At 43.5% G+C, this 21,214-nt stretch overlaps 1 protein-coding gene across 1 annotated transcript; it reads left to right on the forward strand.

The window, feature by feature from the left end:
• The first annotated feature begins 5,416 nt into the window (after window positions 1–5,416).
• On the forward strand, window positions 5,417–6,721 carry LOC130939253 (uncharacterized). The gene is made up of 2 exons (XM_057867372.1): window positions 5,417–5,764; window positions 5,879–6,721. The coding sequence occupies exons 1-2, from the start codon at window positions 5,417–5,419 to the stop codon at window positions 6,719–6,721; spliced, it is 1,191 nt and encodes a 396-aa protein (XP_057723355.1).
• Window positions 6,722–21,214: the final 14,493 nt, after the last annotated feature.

The raw sequence follows: 21,214 nt of genomic DNA on the forward strand, positions 1-21,214 counted from the left end.
ATCCAGTGATTCTTTTGCGTCTGTCACTAACGCCCCGCCCTCAGGAGTTTGAAGCACGTCACAGTCATTCAATCATTGAATCCTACTCAGAATACCACAGACAAGGTTAGACCTTCCGGATTCTCTTGAATGCCGCCATCAGTTCTTGCCTATACCACGAAGACTCTGATCTCACGGAATGGCTGGCTCGTTTGTCAGGCGAGCGCTCGGTTGTCAGGCGATCAACCATGCATCGTGTATCAGGAATCCAAGAGATATTCACCCAATCTAAGGTAGAACGGAGGTGATTGTCAGTCACACGTTCATAGGTGAGAATGATGATGAGTGTCATGGATCATTACATTCATCAAGTTGAAGAACAAGTGATATCTTGGAACAAGAACAAGCGGAATTGAATAGAAGAACAATAGTAATTGCATTGATACTCGAGGTACAGCAGAGCTCCACACCTTAATCTATGGTGTGTAGAAACTCCACCGTTGAAAATACATAAGAACAAGGTCTAGGCATGGCCGTGAGGCCAGCCCCCAGTGATCAAAAGATTCAAAGATCTCAAGATGATCTAAGATCCCCAGATGAAAATACAATAGTAAAAGGTCCTATATATAGAGAACTAGTAGCCTAGGGTGTACAGAGATGAGTAAATGACATAAAAATCCTCTTTCGGGCCCACTTGGTGTGTGCTTGGGCTGAGCATTAAAGCATTTTCGTGTAGAGACTCTTCTTGGAGTTAAACGCCAGCTTTTGTGCCAGTTTGGGCGTTTAACTCCCACTTTGGTGCCAGTTCCGGCGTTTAACGCTGGGAATTCTGAAGGTGACTTTGAACGCCGGTTTGGGCCATCAAATCTTGGGCAAAGTATGGACTATTATATATTGCTGGAAATCCCAGGATGTCTACTTTCCAACTCCGTTGAGAGCGCGCCAATTGGGCTTCTGTAGCTCCAGAAAATCCACTTCGAGTGCAGGGAGGTCAGAATCCAACAGCATCTGCAGTCCTTTTCAGTCTCTGGATCAGATTTTTGCTCAGGTCCCTCAATTTCAGCCAGAAAATACCTGAAATCACAGAAAAACACACAAACTCATAGTAAAGTCCAGAAAAGTGAATTTTAATTAAAAACTAATAAAAATATACTAAAAACTAACTAGATCATACTAAAAACACACTAAAAACAATGCCAAAAAGCGTATAAATTATCCGCTCATCACCTTGCAACAAGCTTCCTGCATGTCTCCCTTGATTCTAGACTGGATCCCCCCTGTCCATGGCTCTGTCACGGTCAATTGTGATGCTAGCAAACTTGAAGCTAATGGTGTTGTTGGCTTCGGTTGTGTTATCCAAGATTGGAAAGGTGTGTGGAAGACAGGTTGTGTTGGTATTATTTCCCCTTTCAGTGTTTTTTAGGGTGAATTATTTGCTATTTAGAAATGATTATTGTTGGTTTGAGAGGCTGATTTTAAAGATGCTTATTATGAGACTGATTGCCTTGAGACCTTCTTTTTGTTGAGAGATTTTTCTGCTTATACTAGCAGCGAAGTAAATTCCTTGCTTGAGAAGATTTGTGTAATTACTCAACATCTGTGGAGGATAGAGCTAGTGTTGATTCAGAGAATGGCGAATTGTGTAGCTGACTCCTTGGCCAAACATGCTATCAAGGAAGGTGTTTACCATGCTGAATGGCTGGAGTCGTGGAAGAGTCTTCACTTACTTCTTCTTTTTTTTTAGTTACAGTCACCAAAAAGAAAATGTAAAAAGTACTGCTCCTACGCTCCCTTAAGAGTTCCTTTAGTTGAAGTCTACAGAAATATTTGTAACATAGAGAAGCTACCTCCACCACTTTTAATTAAGGGCAAGAAGGGAGGTAATAAGAGTATTACGAGTACTACCATATCTACGACTACCATACCAATGACTTTTACGAATTACGACCTCAAAAATGTGATAGAGAAGTTGGTCAAGATGGTTGATTAGTGTAACACCCTAACTTTTAGCACGTTACGATCGTACCAAAAGTAAGGCGTTACAAACCTGATTTCCTTTATTATGAATTTACTATTGAGCCTGTACGTCGATATCGCGTTTCAGTTTTTGAGAAAATTCAAGAAAAAAAATCTTATTTTTACTAACTAAAAATCACATATCAAGAGATCTTCAAACACTAATATTCAAATAATTACTAATAATAATAAGCGTTATACAAATAAATTCAATATAAAACTCGAATACAATTCCTATCCCTCTGTATAAAATAAAATCTAAAATAACAAAGGCGAGGAAATTCTATGAAAGCAACTCAACTCCTAACTTAACTCAAATAAAGCTAATAACCGTCCGCAGCTTCAAACTGAGTCTTCAAACCTGTGTCACTGAAAGGGTGGAAGATTTTGGGGTGAGAACGTATAGGAAATGGGAATGCCGTAAAAGTAACGAAATAAAGTGCAAATAATTAACTCTACTCAATAAAACTATATTTTTATCAAACCCTTTGAAAATACTCTTGGTTCCACTATATCTAACTAATTACCTCTTTTTAAAATCTCTAAACTCAAAAGGAATTCTAAATATAAAACTAGTCACATTACCCGTCTCTCAGCCACATAGTTAATCCTCTGTCAAATGTCAATTCATAATCACTTGAATACATTCACAAACAAATAGTACAAGCAAGAGACTCAATTTAATGTACAAGCAAGTCACAACCAGACAAGCAGCACAATCATAAAGAAATAAAACAAACAAGCGCAATCAAATGCAAATATGCAAACGACATTATGCATGTCTATCCCTAACGCAAGCCATGAGCTCATGTGTCGATTGCCTACCCGCTCCCGACATTACCCAGGGACAAGTCCCAGATATGGCTTTCTAGATGCATACAATGTGCTTATAAGTCGTACGGTTAGGCCGCATACAGTGTGACTTTAAGTCGTACGGCCATGCTGCATACAATGTGACTTTCCAAATCAATAAGCGTACATCTGAAAAATAGTTCTCACATATGCTCTCATATGGCAGACAATCTCTTTAAGTTAATATATTCTTTAAATCCTTGTTCTCTGCTCTCCTGTGGCAGAGATTCTTTTTCTTAAAAAAACCGAGCTCAAAACAACACTTAAAACAAAATATCTCCTTACAAAATTGGATTTAAAACATTAGATTTTTCATAATAAATCGAGTTTAAAAATAGAATACACCTTTTCTCAACTAAATAATCTCAAATAATTTAATTTTCCAAAACCAAATCTTTTAAAATAACTTTTCAAATAAAACCTCAAGTTTTATAAAATTTCGACAGCATTTCTTCTAAAATCCAAGCTTTACCACCCTTCAAGGGTCCCAACCTTACCACTTTTCAAATTCTTTTCAAAACATTTTCAAGTAACAAATTATTTTTCAATATTCACACCGTTCAAAATATCAAATAGAATCAAATCATTCTCTTTAAAACTAAGCCTCTTTCTATTTTAATTAAACTAGCTCGTTTCAAATCTTTTGCTTTTGAAATTTAAGGAAATTCATTTCTTCATTCAGACTTTACAAATCCCTCCGACCATACTCGTTTAACATTTAATACTAACCAAAATCACCTTCTCGCGTATTTTTACCAGTCCTTCATCAGCATCTATTCACCATCATACTAATACCAAAATCAGTTACCATCTACTTTCATAACCATAAATCTCGGCATCCAACACAGTCTCAATTCAACCCCAATTCATAAACTCAATTCACATTTTAATTTAACAAGCAACACCAAATTGACCAACACTTACAGTTACAACCAATTCTCATCAATTAGACACACAAAACACGTATAAATTATTTGCAATTACTCAATAAGCTTTTGGGTATTCTTAAATTAAAAACTTATAATTTAAAAAATAAAATCTCCTACCTCCGTATGAAATCAAAATCAACGAAAGTTTCAGAGAAACTTTCTCACCGAGCTGCTGAAGAGGAAAGCGTCAGAAATTATCTGTGCCTCCTTAAATTCCAGTTGGCCGAATCCAAAGTATAGGAGAGTTACGTCACCATTGATTTCCACCAATCAAAAGTAATGCCAACACATAGAGAAGGAGAATACAAACACTTTTACCGGATTAGATTTTTTATTAGAGTTACGAAACTCAAAAAATCAAAGTCAAAAGATTTATGTTTATATGAAGTTCACGCCCTCTCTCTCTTGGTTTTCTTTCTTTTCTTTCTCCAAATGCATGTTCGGTGATGTATGAGGAACAAAACAAAAATGATTAGTGATGAATGGTGATTTGTGGTGTTTAGGGGTTATAGGTGTCAAGGTTAGTAAAAATAAAGAAAACACATGTCATGGTGAATTGGTGATATATGTATAAAGAAAACATGTTGTTACGGCCCGGCCCAAACCACGAACGGGTCGGTCCGACCCATCGAGAACCCGACCCGAGCGGCCGAGTTCTCAACAATCGCCACGGCACCTGGACACGCGTCCTCGCCATTCTCTCAATATAGCTGAGGAAGCTTCGAGGAAAATGGGCCTGTCCCCTCAGGGCCCACCTCTGACACGGTATAAATAGGGAAGGGTTTGCCCTTCCCTCGAGGTACGTTACATATCTTACCTAACCCCCTTTCTCGCCTGCACACTGGCTGACTAGAGCGTCGGAGTGTCTTTGCAGGTGACCCCCCCCCCACTCTCTATCATTCCATAAAGAGAGCTCGGCTACCCGGTAGACCGGACCCAAGCACGATCACGATTGAAGCGTTCACATCCCCTAGAATACCCACCCGAGTCGTCCGGTAACCGACCACCGAACATTGGCGCCGTCTGTGGGGACTACCTAAATGGACGTCGAGCCAGGCCCCGGAGACCAAAGCCGAGGAGCCGGAGCAGAGGGGACAGCCTCCGTCGCCTCACTAAGAGGATGGCGAAGGTCCCCCCGACAACGCACTGAACCACACACGAGGACACGACCCTTCGGGGGAACTGGCGGCGATAGCGCCATAATAATGCAGGAGCTACGCCACAGGGTCCAGAACCTGGAACGACAACTGGCCGACCAGGAGCACGACCGATGAACCATCGATCCTAGCTACTCCCCATCTCCTGAAAGCCAAGAGAGAGACTCCCACCGAAGTCGTCTACGACGCGCCTCCGCATCCCGAACGGAAGCGGAGAACACTCGTGAAGAGTCACCCATCCCGAGAAGACGAAATGACACAATCATCTACTCCCGAGGCAAGAAAACGCGCCACACGAGACGAGGTCGTCAAGACGGGGAAGAGAGGTCCGAGAGGACACGGCGACCCGTGATAATGGGCGCCACCCCATTCCATCAATCCATTCTCGAAGTCCGGCTGTCGAAACACTTCGACAAACCGACGGACATGAGGTACGACTGAACTCAAGACCCTCTGGAACATCTCACAGCCTTCGAAGCCAGAATGAATCTGGAGGGAGTAGGGGACGAGGTGAGGTGCCGGGCCTTCCCGGTCACCCTAGCCGAACCTGCGATCCGATGGTTTAACGGCCTCCCGCAAGGATCCATCTACGAATTTTCGGACATCAGTCGTGCCTTCTTGGCCCAATTCACAACGCGAATAGCGAAGGCAAAACACCCGATCAACCTGCTCGGGATAACCCAAAGGCATGGGGAGCCGACCAGGAAATACCTGGACCGCTTCAACGATGAATGTTTAGAGATTGACGGCCTAACCGACTCGGTCGCCAGCCTCTGTCTGACAAACGGCCTCCTGAACGAGGATTTTAGAAAACACCTCACAATGAAACCGGTTTGGACGATGCACGGGATCTAAACGGTGGCCAAGGAATATATAAATGATGAGGAAGTCAGCCAGGTCGTGGCTGCCAATAAACGGCACTACGGCTACAATCGACCGAGGCAGCAGGGTAACGGAGAAAGGCAGAAAGAACAAGCCAAAGAGGGAGGGCCGAACAAGGCACCCAGACCGTTTTCCCGAATCGGGAAGTTCACAAACTACACTCCACTCACTCTTCCTATCATGGAAGTTTACCAGCAAATAGCCGAAAAAGGGATCTTGTCAAAGCCCCGACCACTCAAAGATCGTACGGGGGGAAGCAAGAGCCTGTACTGTGACTACCACAAAGGCTATGGACACCAAACACAGAATTGCTTCGACCTGAGGGACGCACTAGAGCAAGCCATAAGGGACGATAAACTCTCCGAATTCTCCCATCTTATAAGGGAGCCGAGGAGGCGACATCGAGACCAGGACGAGGATAAGACCCGGTCGACAAAGCGACGACAAGAGCCAGAAGACAAGGACCATGGTCTCACTGTGATAAACATTGTAACCGCCAAAAACGCGGCGCCAAGGTCGAGATCGGCACACAAGAAAGACGCCAAGATCTTGGTGGTCTCCTCCGCGACGATGCAAAGCTCGAAGAAGCCCCCGTCTATCTCCTTCGGCCCGGAAGATCAGTGGTTCGACGAGGCCCCTGAAAACCCACCCATGGTCATTACGGCCAGGGTAGGAACAGGACTCGTAAAACGGATCCTTGTTGACAAGGGGGCAGACTCGAACATTATGTTCCGCAACGTGTTTGACGCACTGGGACTAAAGGATGCCGACCTATCGGCTCATCAGCAAGGGGTCATCAGATTAGGCGACCACTTCATCAAGCCAGATGGAATAATATCCATGCCGATCTCCGTGGGACAGGTCCAAGGCCGAAGATCGGCAATGGCTGAATTCGTGGTTCTCTGAGATTCTACGGCCGACAACATCATTTTGGGGAGGAAGACGATTAACGATATTGAGGCAATAATCAACACAAAGCTACTAGTCATGAAGTTTGTTGCCGACGACGGATCTATAGGGTCCATAAGGGGAGACCTGGAAACGGCGGTCGCTTGCGACAACGCCAGCCTCTCCCTAAGGAAGAGATCCAAAGAGGCGTCAGGGGTGTTTCTGGCTGACTTGGACGCCAGGGTTGACGACAAGCCCAGACCGGAACCGGAGGGAGATTTGGAGAAGTTTAGGATCGGTGACACGGAGGATAAGTTAACGTTTGTCAATAGAAATCTTCCGCAAGAACTGAAGGAACCCTTGGTAGAAATGATCAGGGCTAATGGGGACTTGTTCGCCTGGACACCGGCCGACATGCCGGGCATAGACCCCAAAGTCATGTCACATCACCTGGCCGTCAAAGCAGAAGCCCGCCCGATGGCTCAGAGGAGGAGAAAGATGTCGTGCGAAAGAGCAGAGGAGGTGGCCAGGCAGACGGCCAGCCTCCTTGAAGCGGGCTTCATACGGGAACTAGACTACTCGACCTGGCTCTCGAATGTAGTGCTAGTAAAGAAGCACAACGGTAAATGGAGAATGTGCGTAGACTACTCCGACCTCAACAAGGCATGCCCTAAGGACTGCTTCCCCCTCCCCAATATAGATGCGCTTGTCGATGCGGCAGCGGGCTACCGATATCTGAGCTTCATGGATGCTTACTCCAGCTACAACCAGATACCGATGCACCGGCCCGACGAGGCTAAAACAGCATTTATAACGCCAGGAGGAACCTTCTGCTACAGGGTAATGCCATTCGGCCTAAAAAATGCGGGAGCAACATACCAAAGGCTGATGAACAAAATATTTGGCGACCTCATAGGCAAAATAGTGGAGGTTTACGTAGATGACATACTCGCGAAAACTGCGCGACCAGATGACCTTCTGAATGACCTGGGAAGTGTTTTCGCATCTCTCCGACAACACGGTATGAGGCTCAACCCCATGAAGTGTGCCTTCGCCATGGAAGCCGGGAAGTTCCTGGGATTCATGATAACCCAAAGGGAGGTAGAAGCCAACCCTGAGAAATGCCAAGCAATACTCCAAATGAAGAGTCCGGGTTGCGTCAAGGACGTCCAAAGATTGGCTGGTCGACTAACCTCGTTATCCCGTTTCCTCGGGGCCTCGGCAGCAAAAGCCCTACCCTTCTTTAACCTCATGAGGAAAGGGATAGCGTTCGAGTGGACGCCCGCATGCGAGGAAGCTTTTAAGCACTTCAAGGAAATCCTAGCGACGCCACCCGTACTCGGAAAACCAAAGGCTGGAGAGCCGTTATACTTGCATCTCGCCATAACGGAAGAAGCCCTGGCCGCGGTCTTGATACGAGAAGAAGGGCGGGCTCAGCAGCCAGTCTATTTCGTGAGCAGGGCCCTACAAGGGGCGGAGCTTAGGTACAGCAAACTGGAAAAGCTAGCTCTGGCACTCTTGACCACTTCGAGGAGGCTAAAACAATACTTTCAAAGCCACCAGATCGTCATAAGAATGGACCAAGGAATCCGGCAAGTACTCCAGAAACCCGATTTGGCGGGAAGAATGATGACATGGTCCATCGAACTCTCCCAATACGACATACGGTACGAGCGTCGACAAGCGATCAAGGCGCAAGCGATGGCGGATTTCCTGGTAGAAGTGACGGGAGAACCAACCGAAGAAACGGGCACACGGTGGAGGCTCCATGTGGACGGGGCCTCCAACCAGACGTCCGGTGGCGCCGGAATCATCCTAGAGAGCCCGGTCGGGGTCGTGTATGAGCAGTCGATCAAGTTTGAATTCCCCGTCTCGAACAACCAAGCGGAGTACGAAGCCCTTATAGGAGGCTTATCCCTAGCAACGGAGGTCGGAGCGACGAGGTTGGAAATATGCAGTGATTTGCAGGTCGTCACCTCCCAAGTAAACGGGAGCTACCAAGCCAGGGACTCGCTACTACAAAAGTACTTGGAGAAAGTTAAGGATTTGAGCCAAAAGTTTGAGGAAGTCACGATCCACCACGTTCCGAGAGAAAGGAATACACGGGCAGACCTCCTATCGAAGTTGGCTAGCACAAAACCAGGAGAAAGCAACCGATCTCTAATCCAAGGAATGATGAAGGAGCCGGCAGTCACCTTGCACCTCTCGAAGCTAAGCCCCTCATGGTTGGACCCCATCACCGACTTCTTAGAAAACGACAGACTTCCCAACAACGAAAAAGATGCTAAGAAACTGAGAAGGGAAGCAGCCAGGTATGCGATCATCCAGGGTCAATTGTTCAGGAAATGATTCAACCAGCCCCTACTGAAATGCCTGCACCCCGACCAAACGGACTACGTCCTTAGGAAAGTCCATGAAGGGTGCTGCGGCCATCACATAGGGGGCAAAGCCCTGGCAAGAAAATTAATCCGGGCCGGATACTATTGGCCGTCAATGATGGCTGACTCCAAAGAATTCGTTAAGAAGTGTGTCAAATGCCAAGAAAATGCCAACTTTCACAGAGCACCAGCCTCCGAACTTAGCTTGCTAACGACCTCCCGGCCATTCTCACAATGGGGAGTCGATCTCTTAGGGCCCTTCCCGGTTGGCCCCGGACAAGTCAAGTACCTCATAGTCGCTATTGACTACGACACCAAATGGATAGAGGCCGAGCCGCTAGCCAGCATATCCTCGTCCAATTGCAAGAAATTCATGTGGAGACAAGTGATAACACGGTTCGGCATACCGGAAGTCGTCATCTCGGACAACGGAACACAGTTCACAGACAAGAAATTCGTGGAGTTCCTCACCGGCCTGGGCATAAAACAGAAGTTCTCCTCGGTGGAACACCCCCAAACAAACAGACAGGTCGAGTCCGCAAACAAGATCATCCTGCTAGGATTTAAGAAGCGGCTGGACAAAAAGAAGGGTGTTTGGGCCGATGAGCTCGCCTCGGTTCTCTGGTCCTACCGTACAACCGAGCAATCTTCCACTAAGGAGACCCCCTTTCGACTAACGTATGGGCTAGATGCGGTAATACCTGTAGAAATCGGGGAACCGAGCCCACGGCTACTATTGAAGGGAGTAGAGGAAGCTATAGAGAAGGATCTGATAGACGAAACCAGGGAGACGGCCCACTTGATGGAAACGGCACTAAAACAAAGAATGGCCCTGCGTTATAACGGCAAAGCACTCAAAAGGAAGTTTGAAGCAAACGACCTCGTCCTAAGGCGCAACGATATTGGCTTACCGACCCCGGGAGAAGGTAAACTGGCAGCAAACTGGGAAGGGCCCTACAGAATTAAGGAGGTGATCGGAAAGGGCGCGTATAAATTAGAAAAGCTCAATGGCAAGGAGATCCCGAGGACATGGAACGCCAATAACTTGAGAAGGTTTTACTCCTAAATCGTTTGCTTTGTAACAACACCTCATTACCTTTGCTACAATGATAAGATTTACTTAATTACCAATTATTGCGATTGCCATATTTTTCTATCTTGTGTTTACTTTCCTCCTTTTTGAGCAACTGCCGTGCTAACGAGGATAAACGGTCCCGGGACTGATCACCCCGGGATCCCCTAGGCCAAGGACCTAACAAACAGCCGTAACAAGAAAATAACGCGACCTCAAAAAAGTGATGACGTAACGGTAAAGACGAGTAAATCAGCAAACATTGAAACAAGACCAACATAGTAAGCAAGCGTATGTACACACAAAACAACAAACCCACTAACGGTTTTAATACGAACACAGTTCTACGAAAGTTTAAAAGTTACAAAAATCACTTCTTCGGCATGTCTACGACCTTCCCATCCTTGATGGTTTTGAAGACTCCAATTGCTGACACATCGAAATCAGGAGCAATAACCTTCACTTGAGCTTTGAGAGCCTCTTCGGTCGTGAAAATCGCATTCTTGCCTTGCTCCTTAACCTCCTTATGTTTTTTCTTGAATGCATCAGCCTCATCCCGAGCGGTCTTAGCAGCCGCAACCGCGTCATCCCGTTCTTTCTCCAAAGCGGCCACCCGATTTTGCGCGGCGCTCAACTGGCTCTTCAGGGTCATCTCTTGCTCCGTCAGACGAGACACAGACGCGTCGGCAGTTTTTAACTTCTCCTCGGCCGACGCAGTCTTTTTCTTGGCGGCCTCGAGCTTATTTCCCGCCTCGACCAACTGCCCTTGAAGCGTTTCAACTTGGGTTTTAAATTTGTTGTTAGCGGCAACCGAGGACTCAAGCTTCCGACGAAGCGAGGCCATACCCGAAAGCTCAAACTCAGCCTTCCGGGCTATGGCCGTGCCACGAAGGAGGGTGCGGTACATCCATCGTGCCTGCCCCGAGAGGTCAGTACCATGGAAATGTTCCTCCATGCCCAGAAGTAACTGAGCATCTATGAACGCCCTGGCATCGAAGTTCCTTTCCATGACAGTAAGAACCCCCTCGGGACTAGACTGCGACCTCTGCCTCTTGGGGGTAGGAATGACAGACAGCTCTTCCTCCTCCTCCCGACGTGAAGAAGATGAGTGCCCGGGAATGGCCACCTCCTGAGGGATTGGGGACGCGGACGTCGGAGTGGCAGCATTCGTGGGCATGGTGACGTCGGAAGGAGGGGATGCCGTCTGGGCCACCCCGCCAGCAGGAACTGCCGCTGATTGTCCCCCGGTCCCTTCGCCTTCGTCCTCCTGAAGGAAGGTTGCGAACAAGTTCTCCATGCCGGTCACTTCGGCAGAAGGTCCCACTACAAACAAGAAATGAACAAGTTAGTGAAAGCAAGAATAAACAATCATACAAACGACTACACGACAAGAGCAACTCACGAATATAATCTCGGGCGGCCTCCCGGTTACCCATTAGGAGGTGTGGATTCACATTATTTCTCCCAAGAACTGCCCACAGTATGTCGGCTATCCTCCGATCCACAGCCGACATCCCTTTGTAAGTAACCTTGATAAAAGGATTAGACCCCGCCCCGAAGCTCCAGTATGTCGGGATAAGGCGCTTCTTTTCTAATGACAACCAAAAAGGGTGACGACCCTTGACTGGACGGACTTTAAAATACTTGTCCTTGAACCCATCATAGGAGTCCTCGAACAAGCCAAAAATCCTCTGGCCTTGGGCAGACCGGAAGGACATGAACCCTTTCTTATGTTTCCCCTCCTTCGAAGGGTTCGTTAGATTAAAAAAATAGAGGAAGACGTCGACGAAGATCGGCAGCTCCAAGTATTCGCATACCATCTCGAAGCAGCGGATGGAAGCCCAACTGTTCGGATGCAGCTGAGATGGCGCCACCGAGATCCGATTAAGTAGGCCCATCTGGAAGGGAGAAAAAGGGATGCGAACCCCAACTTGGGTGAACATGGCCTTATAAAACCAAATCCAATCGGCAACCCGGGGGGCGTTGAAGTTAATCTCATACAGCCGCTCGTGAGGAGCAGGGACATAAACGTCGTAATTAGCCTCCTCGTCGGTACCCCCACACAGGTACTCGGCCTGACGGAATTCCGTGAGCTCCTCCTCACCCATCTAGTTGGGGGAGTCCCTGAGGTCGGAAACAACCCAGGCATATGGGTCGTAACCCAGGCGTAACATACAGTGGGGGCACCGCTCGGTTAGTCCATGAGGTCGGAAGCCAGGAAAAACCCAAAAACCCATACGTCATCTACCCCACAACCCAAACTAAGTATAGCTAAAAGGGAGACCAAATAAGACCAAGACCAGAATGGTAAACCCCCATGGCACACCATATTCGATGGAAAGAAAGTACGTCTATTCACAGAAGTAAAAACAAGCGCAAAAGATGCCTATAATAAACATGCAGAAAACCATTGAGGCAGAAGGAAAATAGTGATTACCTGGATTATTAGGAAAATTCGAGCAGGAATGAAATGCACTAGGACGACGGAAAGAACCTCTGGACGATGGGGAATGCAAGAAGAACGAAGAACAAAAATGATTAGAAGAAGCAAGTAGGGAAGAGAAAAATGCGAAACTGTTTAAAACTGCCTCAGGAAAGCGCGAAAGGCCTGGGGGAAAAATAGTCTTTACACGTGGGGTTTTTCAACTCTTTATGAGCATTCAATGCCCCGCGCAAGAAACGAGGCGACGAATGAACGCCCCGGATTATGAACGGGCACGCACACGAGTGGCGCGTCCCCCACACGAACGACCGATCTAGCGACCACGAAGACAGAAGCAACTCGCCGCCGACAGCCTATGCGGCTGATTGCCGGCGCGTGGGGGCACTGTTACGGCCCGGCCCAAACCACGAACGGGTCGGTCCGACCCATCGAGAACCCGACCCGAGTGGCCGAGTTCTCAACAATCGCCACAGCACCTGGACACGCGTCCTCGCCATTCTCTCAATACAGCTGAGGAAGCTTCGAGGAAAATGGGCCTGTCCCCTCAGGGCCCACCTCTGACACGGTATAAATAGGGCTTCCCTCGAGGTACGTCACATATCTTACCTAACCCCCTTTCTCGCATGCACACTGGCTGACTAGAGTGTCGGAGTGTCTTTGCAGGTGACCCCCCCCCCACTCTCCATCATTCCATAAAGAGAGCTCGGCTACCCAATAGACCGGACCCAAACACGATCACGATTGAAGCGTTCACATCCCCTAGAATACCCACCCGAGTCGTCCGGTAACCGACCACCGAACACATGTATAAAAATTATATATATAATATACATAAGCATGCAAGTCACGGTATTCCATTCTTTTCTTTGTTTCCTTAAGGCTTCGGCCAAAAGGTTAAAATAAATAATAATAATAATAATAATAATAATAATAAAATTAAGTAATTATATATTAATGATAATATAGTAATAATAATAATAATGATGATGATATAATAATAATAATAATAATAATAATAATAATAATAATAATAATAATAACCAATTTAATTTTTTTATTTATCAAAATATATTTTAATAAATAATTTAAATTAAATAGAATAAATCATAATTAAATTAAATTTTACTAATTATAAAATTTTTATTTAATTATTTTTGTTAAAAAATAATTTTCTTAAAAACAGATCTCAATATAATATAATAACTCATACATAGTTAATTATTTAATTTTCGAAAATTCGAGATCTTACAATTAAATAAGTATATTGCTCCTTCTAGGTCGGACACTAGAAGAAGAAGATGTTAGTTATTTCATGAAATTAATAATACTTCCAGCCATTGTCAATAATTTTTATTCCGAACTTAGAACTTTCAATTCTTGAACCACAAAAAAAAAGGATGGAATCAGAGTGTTTATTATAATGATTATAATTGGAGACTCAAATTATATTTTTTGTGAACAGTTGTGTTTTCTCCATTAGAAAATTAATGGGTTAATGTTCAAATTCGTCCTTGAAAGATGGCGCGATCTTCATTTTCGTCCTCAAATAATTTTTTTAATCAAATTAGTTCCTAAAAGATAAACTGTTAGTCAAATTAGTCCCTCCGTCAATTGGATGATGACATGTCACGTTAAGTGCCACGTGGCATGATGACGTGACCCGCCACGTGGCAGGTCAATGACACGTGCCACGCCACGTGATAGGTCAGTGACACGTGGCATATCACGTGTCACTTGACATATAAAAAATGTTTTCTATTAGTCAAAATAGTCCTTGAAAGTCCAGACGTAAGTCATTTTCATCCCTCAAATTTTAAAAATTAGTCAAACTAATCCTTATATAATTTTTTATAATATTAAATTTATAGAGGTAATGACCAATTCGGTACTCGAAAGATTCAAACGCTGACATTTTGGTACCCAACTATTGATATTGACAAAAAGGTATCTGAATGATTTAAAATTTTGCCAAGCGTGTCCAAGAGCTTGCCGGAACATAGCTCCGGTGAGTACGATGCTTACGTGGTGGGCGGTTTTTGCTGACAAGGCTAGTGTTATGTTAGATGGAATTTCTAATTTTAATTATGCTTATCCTACTTGGAAAATAAACTAAACCTAATTTGAACATTAGTTTTGCCCCAATTTTGCCCTAAAACCCAATTAGCATATAGCAAGTTACTAGTTACTGAGTTACTGTGGTTATTGTGTCACTAGCGAAAATCAAAGGTCACGTAGAGAGGGAGAGACGTTGCTCTCGAAGCTTGGCGCGAAGAAGAAGAAGGATAGAAGACGATACGCATTGTCGAATCAAGGGTAAGGGTTCTCAAGTGGCATCGTGGGATCACCATTGTTGGCAAGGAGCAACCCTACGAAGAGGTACGTTCTGCTTCATGTTCTTTGTTTATGTTCTGGTTTTTTGCGTTTGCTGGTGACATCCTGTTTATTCATTATATCTTCTCTCTACTATTTCTTAGATGGATCGTTTAGTTACGTTTGTGTATCATCACATGGGTTGCTTGAAAAAGGTTAGAGATGGGAATGTGATATACGAAGGGGGTTTAGTCACTGAGATACACAGGGTGAATGTGGAGACATGTAATTTATTTTTTGTTGAGGGGTTGTTTTTAGACCTGGGTTACCCTGGATATAGTGAGGCATATTGGCTAGAACCTGGTTTCGAATTAGGTCAGGGTCTTAGAGTACTGAGGACAGATGCTGAAGTGATGAGGATGTGTGAGAGTGCAATTAAAAACGACAATACTGTCCATCTCTACTTTGATCACCCTATTGATGCCAACCCTGAAATCATTGATGATGATGTGGTGTCTTCTGGTAGCAGTGAGAGTGTGGTTGAGGTCAATCCACCCGATGATGAGAGGGAAACTGAAGTTGTGAGTGAGAAAACTGGCGAGGTTAATCAGTTGAGTAAGGATATAACAGTTGTTGTGAAGGAGACTTTGAATGAAGTTGTGACTGAGAAGGGTGTTGATGTTAACGAGTCTGAGGCCAGAGAGGGTGGTGTTATGAATGAAGATGTGAATCACGGGAATGGGGATAAAGAGACTGAGCAACCTACAGCTCCAGAAAAAGTTGTTAAGAGGGTGAGAAAGAGGCATCCAAGACCACCACCCAGTGGTTTATCACAAGAAAGGAGAGCTGCTGAATCTGAACAGCCTGAGGGTGATCCTCTAGAAGCTGAAATAGTAAATGAACAAAACATGAGAGGAATGATGATGATGCACATGTTGCCAATGAAGGTGCTAACAATGAAGAACCATTGGTGGATGAGATGAGGGCAGAGGAAGCAGCTACTCAGAATGCAGGAGGTAAAAATATTAGGTTTTTTTACTTATAGCATTTTTGGATAAGTATTGGTTTTATGAATTCAATGATTATGATACACATGTTGCCAATGAAGGTGTTAACCTTGAAGAACCAGTGGTGGATGAGTTGAGGGCAGAGGAAACAGCTACAGAAAATGCAGCAGGTAAACATATTATATCTGTTTTGTTACAGCATTTTTTGATAAATATTGCATGATGGCTGACAAGTATCACCTGATGTATTAACAGATACAGAAACACAGAGAAAGGATAGGACAAATTCAAGGAGAAATCATCCTAGGCCTCAACCATCTGGGCAGAGGATTGTACCTGGAAAGGATGATGAAGCACCAAGGGTAGAGGTGCCTAACCCAAACAGAGCAGATGGAGAGATGGGACCTGAGATGTACCAATACGAATCTGATGAACTGTATAGCCCTCCTGGATCTGATGATGAAGATGAACCTGTTTTTCCTCAACATAACCCGAACACACCCTTTGGGAAAATTACTCTGGAGTTGAACATGGAGTTTGAGACCATGGAACACTTTAAAGCAGCGGTTCAAAAGTACAACATACAGATTGGGAGACAGGTTTTATATCTTAGGAATGAGAAGAAGAGGTGCAGGGTTATTTGCTATGACCCCGACTGCCCTTGGTTGTGTTACTGTTCTAGGACCAACTATCCAGCCTCGTTTCAGATTAAAACATTTGTGGATGAGCATACGTGTCCGAGAAGCAACAAGAGTAAGTCAGTGAGTTGTGCTTGGGTAGCTGAAGAGCTTGTGCCTAAACTCAGAATCCATCCTAACATGTTAGAAAGGGAGGCACAGGAGTGGTTTAAGGTGGAGTATGACATCTCAGTTAATGAGAGGATGATGTACAGGGCTATGGATAAGGCCAAAGATGTTATTGAAGGAACAGAAAAGGATCAATACCTGAGACTTAGAGACTATCTGAATGAGATCATCAAGGTTAATCCTGGGTCAAGAGCCAACATGGGGACAACTCCACAGCAGGAAGGGTTGCCAAGATTTAGGAACTTGTATGTATGTTTGGCTGCTTGCAAGCAGGGATTTAAAGCAGGGTGCAGACCCTTCATAGTGTTAGATGGTACGTTTCTGAAAGGCTACTTTGGAGGGCAGTTACTAACAGCAGTAGGTCAGGACGCGAATAACCAGCTATTTCCAATTGCTTACGGTGTTGTCGATGCAGAAACTCGGGAAAATTGGAGATTCTTTCTCGAGGAGTTACATACTGACATAGGGGACTATAATGAGAATGGCTGGGTGTTCATGTTTGACCAGCAGAAGGTAATATGAAGAGTATCCAATCATTATTGTTCTTATATTCCTACTTGAGTAACTTTAGTGTATTAATGTTAACTACTGAATTTACCCATGAATGCAGGGATTGATACCAGCATTACAAGATGTGATGCCAGGTGTGAAGCACAGATTTTGTTGTATGCATATGTGGAGAAATCTGAACAAACGATGGAAGGATAAGGAGCTTAAGGGAGCATTCTGGCAATGTGCAAAAGCAACTACTGATCAAGAATTCAAGGATGCAATGGCTAACGTGAAAAGGATCAATAAACAGGCATGGGAGTATTTGGATAAATTTGAGCAAGAACAGTGGTCAAGGAGCAAGTTTTCTGAATGGCCAAAGGTTGATAGCTTGACTAGCAACAACTGTGAATCGTTTAACTCAACAATCGTGGGTCTGCGGGGGAAAATCATACTGACAATGCTTGAGGAGCTCAGATTCTATATCATGAAGACGATGGCAACTCACAAGGACGCACTGATGGCTTACACTGGACTTATAGCCCCTATACAAGTGAGTAGATTAGAGAAGGAAAAAAAACAAGCTAACTACTGGGAGGCACAGTGGTGTGGTGATGATGAACATAACGAATTTGAAGTCAGAAAGTGGCAACACAGAGTCAGGGTGAAACAAGAGAGAGGACATGTTCCTGCAGAAAATGGCAGCTGACTGGACTACCATGCTGTCATGGTATTGCAGCAATCCAGAGGAAGAATGAGAAGCCCGAAGACTATGTCCATCACAAGCTCACCATGGAGGCATACAACAGGACTTACCAGTTTCACATTAACAGCATACCAAGCCAAGAATATTGGGAGCACCATGAAGGGTTGCCTTGTCTGCCTCCTCCATACAAGAGGCCTATTGGCAGACCTTCCAAGAAAAGGAAGAAGGACAGCAGCGAGCAAGACTCTGGGAGCCAATACCATGCCAAGAGAAGATATGGCCAGATAACATGTCAAACCTGCAAGAGAGTAAGTGAATCAACTTTATTATCTACTATCTACTTACATAATATCATTCAATCATACATAAACTGTTTGAATACTGATTTAATTTATTTATTGCCTGGCTGCAAGGTTGGACATAATAGTAGGACTTGCCCTGAGAGATCAAATGGAGCAGCAGCTCAAGAAGAAGGAATTGATGAGGATGAAGCTAGAGAGCAAGAAGCTAATTGGGAGGAGACCATGGAGGCTGCACATGCTGCACATGTTGCAGATGAGGAAAACCTCACTCAAAACCACCCACAGAGTCAACCTGATGAGGTAAACTTTTGTATTTTAATTCAAACCTTGTTCTTTCCCAAAATGTTGCACCTGGAACTGAGAAAGCCCCACCCTAAACTAATCACCCAACTCATACAGAACACTGAGGTTGATTTGTCTACCACAACAACTGCTGCACCCCCTAATGCAGCCACTACACCAGCAACCAGCTCAAGACCAGCACCTCCAGTGGCAGCAAGGCCAGTAGAGCCAGCACCACCAATACTACCAACAAGAGGCAAGGGCAGGACCATTCGAAGAGGAAGACCCCCAACCTCAACAGCACCTCAAACTAGGTTTGCCAGCCATGATGCTGGGTCTAATTGTCAGATCCCAGCCACACCAACCAATGCTGCAGGACCAAGTACTGGGCCTGGGTCAATGTCACAAGGTCCTTTGGGTAGGCCCACTCTGCAAGCCCAAAATTCAGCATCCTCTAGGCCACCAACTGTGACTAGAGAAACCATGGCAGCAGCAAGTCCAGCCACACAGAGCAGGTTCACAGGCTTCATGCCCACCCCATCCTTGAAGAAGAAAAAGCCTTCAGCAAGCATCAAGAAGTGACAGCTTTCTTTCTTGGGTTTTCATTTTGTTTTTAGTAATTCCATGTTGGACCTGATGTAGATACTATGCAAGTAAATGCCATTATGGCATGTTTAGTTTTTAGTTACATGTTGGACCTGATTTAGTATTACTTGTTATCAACATTATTGTCATTATGCCATGATAGTTTTTTGGGGCAAAACTTTTGTTATTTTGGGTCTGAGGTTTGTTACTCTGGATACTTATGGATTATGTTTTCATGCTATGAGACAGGTGTTTTTATACAGCTTCCGTTTATGCCATTTTTTCATCAATGGCTAACCTATCTTATATTTGGCTTGCTCATAATTCAAAAGCAATAACTCAGTTACAGAAGACTAACAAGAGTGCATCCATTAATTCATCTCAATTACAATTAGGATAACATTACAAATAAACAAAATTTCATTCCTAAAATCTTAAATTTGACCATTGTCTTCCTACTTAGCCATACACAGCAGACTCAAAACCAGATTTAACCCAAGCAATACACAGATAACAATCAACAAGAACTCAACCCTCTTCAGTTCCTCCTTCATGTCATTAACCACAGGAAGCACCATCATCATCCTATCCCTTTCTCGGCCATCACTACACTCCTGGTTCATTCTGATTTTATTTTTGGGTCAGCTATACCCACCATGTTGCTATTCTCCAAAGACACTTCTCCTTCCACACATTGCTCTTCAATTTCATCCAACCATTGAAAATACCCACAACGTCTTTGTGTGTTCTAGCATGGCACAAAAATTTCATGAATCAGAGAAGATCGGAAAGTAAATCTGAAAAGTGGAGAAAATAAATCCAGGAAGAATGCATCATTTCCTCACGTAACATCAACATTTTAACCTTACCTTCCACAGAGGGCAACGTAGAAACCATCTATCAGGGTTGCTACTTGTCTTCGACTTCAACGGAACCACCGGAAGGGGACAAAAGCAACACCCATCGTAGAGTTTACTACCAACTCCAGAACCACCATCAACGTCGAAGGCTACGGATGAGTGCTTTCTCACGGTTCCACCTTTTCCACGAGCCCTAGCTACTTGCATCTTTCAGATTGGGATTGTGCTCTACGAGAGAGCAAGGAGAGCTAATTGGGTTTTAGGACAAAATTGGGGCAAAACTAATGTTCAAATTAGGTTTAGTTTATTTTCCAAGTAGGATAAGCATAATTAAAATTAGAAATTCCATCTAACATAACACTAGCCTTGTCAGCAAAAACCGCCCACCACGTAAGCATCGTACTCACCGGAGCTATGTTCCGGCAAGCTCTTGGACACGCTTGGCAAAATTTTAAATTATTCAGGTATCTTTTTGTCAATATCAATAGTTGGGTACCAAAATGTCAGCGTTTGAATCTTTCGGGTACCGAATTGGTCATTACCTCTAAATTTATATTATTTTTTTATACTACTAATTTTAATATTATTTTTTAAACCTTAATAAACAAAATTCTCTTTACATAAAATAATAAAAATAATTAAATTTTTATAAAGTTATTTTTTCATTTGTATTTTAAAATTTTATATTTTCAAATTGTAATTTTTTATGTGAATTTTTTTTATTTAAATGAGTTTATCAAATTATTGTTGATTATATATTTAAAAATTTAATATTTTAAATTTTACTAAATAATATAGTAATTATTTTAAATTTTAAATTTTTAAATTTTTTTAAAATTATAATTTTATTATTATTTAATTTATATATTAAAACTCAATAATTAAAAAACTGGTTTATAGAATCACTTTTTGAATTTTAATATTCTAATATAATTTTTTAAATATTTCATTTAAAACAAAAGAAATTTTATTTTAATACGAAGCATATCTATTTATATAATGTATTAGTGTGGAGTAGTCAGTCTTTGGCATAGGTATAATGTTTCCTATTTCATTTTATCTCATTGATTTGTGAAATTAAAAGAAAAATTATATAATCTATCTCAAACATATGAAACACACAAAAATTTATTATGATCTTTGCACGTCTTACGCTTAAGAAGCAATTCGTTTATAATAATAATAATAATAATAATAATAATAATAATAATAATAATAATAATAATAATAATAATAATAATAATAATAATAATTAATCAACAAATTTTCAA

Source organism: Arachis stenosperma, chromosome 7, assembly GCF_014773155.1.
Source record: "Arachis stenosperma cultivar V10309 chromosome 7, arast.V10309.gnm1.PFL2, whole genome shotgun sequence".
In the NCBI taxonomy this organism is placed as follows: Eukaryota; Viridiplantae; Streptophyta; class Magnoliopsida; order Fabales; family Fabaceae; genus Arachis; species Arachis stenosperma.

Coding starts and splice junctions, on each gene's coding strand:
- LOC130939253 (XM_057867372.1), top strand. CDS start 5,417: ATGAATCTGGAGGGAGTAGGGGACGAGGTGAGGTGCCGGGCCTTCCCG. Junction 5,765..5,878: donor AACACCTCACAATGAAACCG/GTTTGGACGATG, acceptor CGACCGAGGCAG/CAGGGTAACGGAGAAAGGCA.